Here is a 9,928-nt window from a genome sequence, read left to right as displayed (position 1 = left end):
TGAAGATCGGACCATCTAGTTGTGCCTTTGCTTTGCACTACTACAACAACCAGATTGTACTTCTCATCCAAGCCAGCTAACACTTGAGATATATGGTCAGAAGAAGACACTGGTGAACCTGCAAGAGCAAGACTATCAACATATTTTTTCATCAAGGTTAAGTACTCACTCATCTTCAGGGCAGCTTTGCGAGTTTGTTGGAACATCCTCTTCAGGTAGTCAGTTTCAGCCCTCGATTGAACTCCAACAAACTCTTTGACATCTTTCCATAACTCCCTTTCTGTTTGGTGTCACATTACTTGCGTATCAATATCTTGGTTCATAGAGTTGTAAAGCCAACCTAAGATTAGTTAGTCGACTGCTATCCATGCTTCATAAGATGGATTGGATTGTAGCTCAACTCTTGCTGAATTTGCAGGGCTCGGATCAGCACTTGAACTTTCACCTGAATGTTCATTTGCTTGTCTGACAATGAAACGACTTAGGCAGGGGTTTTCTCCGGTTAGGAAGCCTTCCAGACGGTAGCTTCTGAGTATTGGCCATGCTAGGTTTTGCTAGAGGAGAAAGTTGGACCTATCCATCTTAATGGATGTCGCCTGGTTTAGTAGCTGATTGAGGGGTGGATTTGTGATGTTTCCACTGTTAATGATTCTAGGAAAAGTAGGCTGAGAGGTAGCTGGTGGGTTTGCCATTTTGGGATTGTTTTGCTTATCAAGAGAGCAAAGAGTATCTGGTGGCTCTGATACCAAGTCAGAGTAGCTATGAACAAAATGGTTGATGAAGGACAGGGAAAAAGTGAGACAGGGGAGCTTAGCTGAGGAAGGTAATTTATTCTTCATTTTTCTTTGTATATTGATATGTGCTATTTCCTTCTCTTTTCTTGTATCATTTACAGAATGAATAAAGGTATATATATACACATCAATTGAATATGAGAAACGACAAATTAGAAAGAATCAAATTTAACAGCTTCTGTCCTTTTTTGGTGTGCAGGTGATCGGGCAACAATTGGTTATACCATAAACGGTTTGAGGAGAGAGAGACGCCACGGTGGTTGCTGAGGTAGCTCCAAGCTGGCCTTCTTCTTTTGTCAAAGGAGCTGATGTGTCATCCTTGTCATTAAAGATATACGTTGCAATGGTTATCGTATTGAGACTGATAGTAAGAATAATGTGGAATATCTATATATCATATCTACTATCTCAAATAAAAAACGTATATCGAAAGAGTTGTTTACTTTATCTTCTTGATTATATTATACTCATGCACGAGTAATTGAAACATTACAATAATGAATCTGAAGTTCATGAATCCAGACATATTTACAATTTGGCATGACTGATTGAGTCATCCATAATCTATAATGATGAGAAGAATTATTGATAATTCAAATGGATGTCTATTGAAAAGCCAGAAGATTCTTCAATCTAATGAATTATCATGTGATGCTTGTTCTCAAGGCAAACTAATCATTAGACCATCACCAGTTAAAGTGGGGACTAAATCACTAGCATTTTTAGAACGAATTCATGGTGATATATGTGGATCTATTAACCCACCAAGTGGACCATTTATATATTTTATGGTATTAGTAGACGCATCTAGTAGATGGTCACACGTGTGCTTATTATCAAGTTGAAATCTTGCATTTGCAAGATTACTTGCTCAAACAATTAAGTTAAGAGCACAATTTCCTAATTACACAATTAAGACTATCTGTTTTAATAATGCTGATGAATTTACATCTCAAGCTTTTGATGATTATTGTATGTCAATTAGAATAAGTGTTGAACATCATATAACTCATGTTCATACACAAAATGGTTTAGCATAATCATTCATAAAACGTTTGCAGTTAATTGCTAGACCATTGTTTATGAGAGATAAGCTTCCTACATTTATATGGGGACATGCTATTTTGCATGCAACATCATTTGTACGCATTAGGCCACTAGTTTATCATAAGTACTCGCTATTACAATTAGCTTATGGCTATGAGCCAAATATTTCCCAACTGAGAATTTTTTTGATGTGCAGTGCTCAACCATAACATACTAAGATGGATCCTCAAAGGAAATTAGGAATATATGTGGATATGATTCTCCATCAATTATCAAATATTTTGAACCCTTGAAAGGTGATGTATTTACTTCATGATTTGTTGATTTTCATTTTAATGAGACAAATTTTCTAGCATTAAGCGGAGGAATTAAGAAGTTGGAAAAAGAAATTACATGGAATGCATCGTTATAGTCTCATTTAGATTTCTATACAGATCAATGTTGAAGTTCAAAAGATAATTCATTTGTAAAATATAGCAAATCAATTACCATGTGTGTTTATAGATGCAAATAAAGTAACTAAATCACATATATCAGTTGAAAATGTTCCATCGAAAATTGATATCCTAACATAGCAAGTTGTCATTAATGAGTTTGGAACACACCAGAAGTGTGGTAGACCAGTGGGTTCCAAAAATAAAAATCCTCGAAAAAGAAAAATAATTAATAATCAAGAAGATTTGGTTGATGACGTAAATACCCATAAATAAATCCTTGACATGACTAGTGATGAAAGTGAAATACCTAAAGATAATAATGAGATTTCAATAAACTATGTCATAACAGAAAAAATATGGAACCAAACTCATGTAGTTATTGACAACATTTTTGCGTATAATATTTCTCTTAATATTATATCTAAAAATGAGAATTTTGAACCAAAATCTGTTGAAGAATGTCGACATAGAAAAAATTGGTTTTAGTAGACAAAAACAATCGAGGTAGAATTAAACTTACTTTCAAAATGTCAGGTTTTTGAACCAGTATACACTAGAAGGTGTCAAACCTCTGGGATACAGATGAGTATTTGTAAGAAAAATAAATGAAAATAACGTGGTCACAAAATATAAAGCAATACTAGTTGCACAAGGTTTTTCACAAAGACCTAGTATTGATTATGAGAAGACGTATTCTCCAGTGGTGGGTGCAAATACATTAAGATATTTAATTGGTTCGATTGTATATGAAAATCTGAACAGGTATCTTATGGATGTAGTCGCAACATATTTATATGGATCTCTTGATAATGATATTTATATGAGAACCCCAAAAGGATCTAAGATACTTAAAACATATAAATCAAATTCTCAAAAATTGTATTCAATAAAGTTACAAAGATCATGATATAGATCGAAACAATCAGGACGAATATGATACAATCGCTTGAGTGGATATTTATTGAATGAAAGATATCAAAATAATCCAATATGTCCATATGCATGGGGATCGAAATGAGACAATAGCGATGCATTCTAATAAAGTTACTTCAAGTTCACATTAGAATTGGTTGATGACTCTAATTGTATTCAATAAAGTTACTTCAAGTTCACATGTGTATTGGGATCTGACTCTAACAAATATCCCATACAAATCTTAGCTCTAATTGTATTCAATAAAGTTACAAATTAGAGTCAGGATTTGTTATTATAATTGTATATGTTGACGACTTAAATATAATTGGAACTCCTGAAAAGCTTCCAGAGGCAATAAAATATCTTAAGAAAGAATTTGAGATAAAAGAACTCGGAAAAACAAAAGTTTGCCTTGCTTGCAAATTGAGCATTTAGCTTATGGGATATTTGTTAATTAGTCAACTTATATAGGGAAAATTTTGAAAAGATTTTATATGGACAAAGCACATCCATTGAACATTCCAATGGAAGTTCGTTCATTAGATGTGAAGAAAGATATATTTCAACCTTGAGATGATAATGAATAACTTCTTGGTCCTACAGTACCATATTTTAGTACAATTGGTGCACTTATCTATCTTGCTATTAATACAAGATCAGATATTGCATTTTCAATAAATTTATTAGCAAGATATAGTTCTTCTCCAACTAAAAGACATTGGAACAGAATTAAGTATATATTTCGTTATCTCCAAGGAAAGATTGATATGAGTTTGTTTTATTCAAATAAATCGAATGATCTAGTTGGTTATACAACTTCTAGATATTTATCTTATCCACATAAAAGTTAGATCTCAAATAGGTTATCAATTCATATGTGGAGGAACTGTTACATCATGATGATTGGTGAAACAAACCATAACAGTCACTTTCTCAAATCATACTGAAATTATTGCAGTTCACGAGACTAGTCGAGAATGTGTATGGCTAAGATCAATGACTCGGCACATTCGTGGAACATGTGGTTTGTCTTCTAGTAAAAATCTTCCAACAATATTATATGAAGACAACATAACATGCATATCTCAAATCAAATGAGGATATATCAAAGGAGATAGAACAAAACATATTTCACCAAAACTTTTTATACACTCATGTTCTTGAAGAAAATTGTGACGTCACTATATAACAAATTTATTCAAATGATAACCTGGCAGACTTATTTACAAACTCATTACCTACAACAACCTTTGAAAAATTGGTGCACAACATTGGAATACGATGTCTCGGAGATCTCAAGTGATGTTTCTATGAGAGAGAGTAAATATACTATATTATTTTTAAGAGTATTAGATTATATGAAATATATACTTTTTTTTCCTTCACTAAGATTTTTTTTTCCCAATGGGTTTTTTCCTAGTAACGTTTTAACGAGACATACTTTATATGTAATGGACATCTAAGGAGGAGTATTATAAATATTATAAAAAATAGATGTCCATTAGATGTTTATGCTTAGTGTCCATTGACCATGTGTCATACCTCCATTTTCCAATGAGTTGTCCATGTGTCTATCCACCTCCTACTTGACAAATTCTATATAAATAGTGACATTTTGTGGGTTTTGAAAGCCACAGATAGGGCAAATTCCAAAAAGTTTGGAGAAAGTGGAGAAATCCATAATTTGTTATTTTATTTACTTTTATTATTTATTATTCCATATATTTATATTTTATTTATTTATTTTATTGGCATATGTGTTCTCATTGTACTCCTCAAATTCACAACAATTTAAACTTGACTAAAAAACAACTAGTATTTTTCCAAACTCAACTTCCAATTTTTTTAAAATGTTTTTTTCTTGATTTATTCAAGAAATAAAACTCTCTTGTTCATAAAATGAAGTTGTATCTTTAAAATTTGGGCAAATTACAAAAATCACTCCTGAAGCATAGTGATAGTTGTAATTACACTCAAACTTTCACTTGTAAAAGTTGGGCCCCGAAACTTATAAAGTGTTAAAATTGGACCCTCAAACTTATAAAACTTGTAGAAATTGGACCCAAAAATGATAAAAGTTGAACTCTACCAATATAAATGTTACATTCCATACAATTATATAAGTTTGAAGATATAATTGAACCAATTTTAACATTTATATAATTTTAGGGTTCAATTTTTAAAATTAAAAATTTAAGAATATAAATACAAGTACCAATATATTTAATGGATAGTTTTTATAATATATCCTTAAAATTTTATAAATAAATTATCTTTTTAAACTCTACACAACACGTGCGTATCACAGCACAAACAAAATTTAAACATAAAAAAGGGTAAATAAGCGAGGTACAAGTATATAAGTGGGGAAACAATTTCTAAAAAGATAAAATGTCAGACCGCCCGGTTCGGAGGAAAAAATCGCTCAACCCGAACCGCACCGGTTTTAATATGTATATATATTCCTTTAGGGTTTATTTCTCCTCTGTCCCAATATTACGGCCGCATCCTTTCCCTTCTCTACGGCCATACAGACACCAATCGGCCATTGGAGCCGGTTGCTAACCTTCCTCCTCACTCTTCTTTATCCTTTCACAGTAGCCGCTTCCCTCCTTCGCCGCCCCATTACGGTAAAACACCCTTCATATTTCAGCCTTTGGTTTTGGTTCTCTTGTTATTCTTTTCCTTAGGTGTTCTTCAGTATTGTAGGTAAATTTCTTGCCGAATTCTATCACGTTTTCTCCTTGTGTTTTAGTTTTGTTGCCAGTATGTGGTGGCTTTTTCGAGTTTGAATGGAATTTGTTGGAATCTATATACTTCATGCCTTGGATTGCAATACTCTGGATCTTTTGTGTTAATATTACTCTTGATCATGTGTTTTTTTTTTTTTTTTCAAAATGAATTGTTTTAGAATTGTATTTGAAAATGGTCTTCTGGGTATTTAATGGTTAGAACCCTCGTGCACTGCTATGAATTTAGCGGTATTTCCCCCTGTCATTAAACTGCCTTTTATGAATATTATTGCCACAAAATATCTCTGAAATTTCAAGACTCATTTTTTAGTACACTTAACTTGTATCTCTTTATACTTGCACAGTTGTTGTTTATGGACAGGATAATTAGCGATTAGGGATGTCAATTTTCCTTCAGAAGATCCACTCTTCTACCGAAGCTTGGGGAATCTTTGTTCTGAATGTTGTCAACACGATACTATTTTCTTATTTGAATTTTATAGAAAGGGACAAATGAATACTAATATTTTCAACCAACCTCCACTTCTGTGTTTCTTTTTATTTTTTTGTTAGGAAACCCTGTTTTTCGAGATTATACTATGTGTTCCACATATTAATCTATTATTAATGAATTGAATAATAAGAAGTAGAGTTTTATTTGTTTAATTTTTGAGTTTGGATTTATTACTTTTGTGGAAAAAGCTTGATTCCATTTCTAATTTATAGAATTTTGTGGTAATTTATCTTGGCTGTTTTTTTCCTCTTTTTTTACTCATTAATTTATCTAAGGTGTTTCAGTTCGTTTGCCTTTATAATTTTGTCTCTGGAAAATATGTATCTGGTTTCTCTTCGCATCTTTTATGCTGCAACATTGTCTTATGATTCCAATTTTAGGAAGAATTTGGATTATAGATTCCCTGATCTGATCGATCCTTCCTGTCATCTGGTTTCTAGGGAGGTCTCTCTCTGCCCTAGTGTGAAAGATGGGAGAATGTGGAACTCTTGATTGGAAATGGTCCTATGCTTGTGATTTTCTCATTTTATCACCACATCTATGGTCTACTTCTGCTACTCCCATTTATAGTTGAACCGTACGAGGTTTTGAAATTCCAGATGTTGCCTGTATTTTTTTAGGGGAAATGTGGCCTTTTAATTTAAGACTAGAGGGTTTAACCATCTAATTTGAAGAAGGGAGAATATGAAAATGATTAGATTATATATATATATATATATATGCACAACGTGTTTAATCCAACTAGTGCTCACTTTTTTTATGTAAATAAATGTTCAGGAATAATGGCTGTTGAAGTTGATGTGGTAAACCAAGAACTGACCCAGCCTCATCACGATGTGAAGCTGTTCAACCGGTGGACCTTTGATGATGTCCAGGTAAATGACATCTCTCTTGTTGATTACATTGGGGTTGCACCTGCCAAGCATGCCACCTATGTCCCCCACACTGCTGGGAGATACTCTGTCAAGCGGTTTCGAAAAGCTCAGTGCCCAATTGTCGAGAGGCTCACAAATTCACTTATGATGCACGGTAGGAACAATGGGAAGAAACTTATGGCTGTCAGGATTATTAAGCACGCAATGGAGATTATTCATCTTCTAACTGATCTCAACCCAATTCAAGTCATTGTCGATGCCGTTGTTAACAGTGGGCCACGTGAAGACGCTACTCGAATCGGTTCAGCTGGTGTTGTTAGGCGTCAGGCCGTGGATATATCCCCTTTGCGCCGCGTTAACCAAGCAATCTATCTCCTAACAACTGGTGCTCGTGAGGCTGCCTTCAGGAATATCAAGACAATTGCAGAATGCTTGGCTGATGAACTTATTAATGCAGCGAAGGGTTCATCAAACAGTTATGCAATCAAGAAAAAGGACGAGATCGAGAGAGTTGCAAAGGCCAATCGTTAAGGTTATATTTCAGGGTTTGTTTTATGTGGCATAGCTAGAGTTTCATGTTCTTTTTCTTGTGTCTGGTAACATTCTTGTAATGAACATAGTCTTAGGTTCCCTTTTGGTTTCCTTGTTGCGGCGATTCATATCTACTTGTTTTAAGCTTTTTGAAATTTTGATATCATTAATGTTTTCCATCGGAACAAGCTAATGCATGATGTTGTTTCTTAAAGTTTCAAATATGGTTCCTAGTATCATTTAGTTTCTAGGTAAATATTTTGCTAAATGTATGTTTTGGGTCCATATTGTCAGGGATGTTTGTCTCTAATAATAGTTCAATTTTGTCAAGGTGTTTTTTTTCCCGTAATGTAATGTTAACTAACTAGACTGTTAAATCTGATGAAATCATCTCGTATACTAAATTTAATGTCTATTTGATTTAAACATTTTAGGTCTCATTTGTTAATCATTTTGTTTTTGAAAATTAAGTTTATAAATACTACTTCCATCTTCAAATTTCTTTCTTTGTCATCTATTTTTCATCAATGGATTAAAAGTCCAAGTCAATTTTGATTACTTAAGAAAGATGTAAATCATTGTAAGAAATAAGTACTATACGAAGTCTTAGTTTTTTAGGTTTAGAATAATTTTTTTAAGTTGACTAATGGAAAAATCACTTATCATAAAAATCAAACCTTTCATAAATGTGAAAAGTGAACCAATATGTAATTTTGCCTTCTCCCTTGCCTTTTTAGACTCCTTGTTTCCCTCCGTTATCAACTAGGCCACTTGTTCCTTATTTTTGGTTCTCTGTTATGTATTGATAAAGTGTATAAATATTTTTTGTAAAAGATGATAAAGTTTGCCAAAGACTTTCTTGAGATTTTAGTATTGTTATGTACCTTTTTGTTAAGTTTGCTAGAAATCTTTGTATAAACAACTAAAAAATGTAAGGAGCTAAAGTGTTGGGAATGACTGATAGCTACTTGGGCCTATTAGTTTGATACTATGTGTGTTGCACGTTAACAAATGGAACATAGTTATACAATGTTGTGCTAATTATTTATTTTTTATTTATTTTTATTTTTTCATGGATGCATTGATTAGTCTCTAACTAACCAAAATATTTTGGGTTATTTTCAAATAAGAGGAAATGAGACAAATTATTTACAAATATAGGAAAATGTCGTGTCTATCGGTGATAGAAGTCTATCACGATTGCCAGAAATATATTGCTGTCTATCGCGGTTTATCATTCATAGATAGTGATATTCTGCTATATTTGAAAATATTTTTAGGAATTTTATCATGTAAAACAATTATCCAAATATTTTTCTATTTTTTATTTATTTGAATTGAATGATTCGATTGTTCTCTTCATTTTAAACTTTAATTTACACAGGTTTTTTTTAAAAAAAATTGTGATAATATTATTTATATTAATTTTTTAAATTGATTTCGATGATGTGGTTATCCTTTTCAATTTCAAACTTTAATTTAAACTAAAATATTACTTTTCTATTTTTGTATAAAATTTTATAATAATTCTTTCTTAATATTTGATTCTTCTCCTAATTTCAAATTTTCAAATTTTAATTTAAAAAAATATTTTATTTTTTCTATGCAAACAGAAACCTTGAAAACTTAATCTTACACAATATTATTCTCGATTTTAAACTAATTTTAAAGTCAAAATCTTTTATGTGAATTCAATTAACCATTGAACCATTGCATGTACCCAAGGGAGCAATTATAAGAAGTAAGGCGAAGAAGATTCAAGATGCTTTCACACTACATCTTCAAAAGCTAGCAAATTTACAATAACTGATAAATAATTTTGAGTCCAAACTTATATATAATGTTAGTTCAATGAGTCAAGAAGACATGAGATGGCACGATGGACAAAAAAAGCACATCGGTTTTGTGAAAAAAATGATGTCAAGTGTGCATTGCATGGGAAAACATGAAGTCAAACCTTATCAAACGTGCAAATCAACTTTGCCGCCTTCTAGAGGAGTTAATTAAGAAAATTTGGAGACTTTCTACATTTTTAGTTTTGCATTTTGACTGATTATTTAATATGTAATTAAATTTTAAGTTC

The 9,928-nt window shown here is 32.1% G+C and overlaps 1 protein-coding gene across 3 annotated transcripts; it reads left to right on the top strand.

Annotated features, from left to right (window-relative positions):
• Window positions 1-5,678: 5,678 nt before the first annotated feature.
• Window positions 5,679-8,067, top strand: LOC120078669 (small ribosomal subunit protein uS7). 3 transcript variants are annotated; one of them, XM_090313943.1, is made up of 3 exons: window positions 5,681-5,823; window positions 6,880-7,016; window positions 7,217-8,067. In XM_090313943.1, the coding sequence occupies exon 3, from the start codon at window positions 7,222-7,224 to the stop codon at window positions 7,843-7,845; it is 624 nt and encodes a 207-aa protein (XP_090170069.1). In that variant the 5' UTR covers window positions 5,681-5,823; window positions 6,880-7,016; window positions 7,217-7,221; the 3' UTR covers window positions 7,846-8,067. The 3 variants fall into 3 exon arrangements, with proteins under 3 accessions (XP_038888892.1, XP_090170069.1, XP_038888891.1); XM_039032964.2 differs by lacking the exon at window positions 6,880-7,016 and having other exon boundaries at window positions 5,679-5,902; XM_039032963.2 differs by lacking the exon at window positions 6,880-7,016 and having other exon boundaries at window positions 5,684-5,823.
• Window positions 8,068-9,928: the final 1,861 nt, after the last annotated feature.

The sequence above is a fragment of the Benincasa hispida genome, chromosome 5 (assembly GCF_027475165.1).
Source record: "Benincasa hispida cultivar pf3 chromosome 5, pf3_genome.v1.1, whole genome shotgun sequence".
Lineage (NCBI taxonomy): Eukaryota > Viridiplantae > Streptophyta > Magnoliopsida > Cucurbitales > Cucurbitaceae > Benincasa > Benincasa hispida.
Note: the sequence above shows the minus strand (reverse complement) of the source record. Positions and strands in the feature narration are given on the sequence as shown.

What these genes read in the sequence shown, in the direction of transcription:
- LOC120078669 (XM_039032964.2), top strand. Translation starts at nt 7,222, where the DNA reads ATGGCTGTTGAAGTTGATGTGGTAAACCAAGAACTGACCCAGCCTCAT.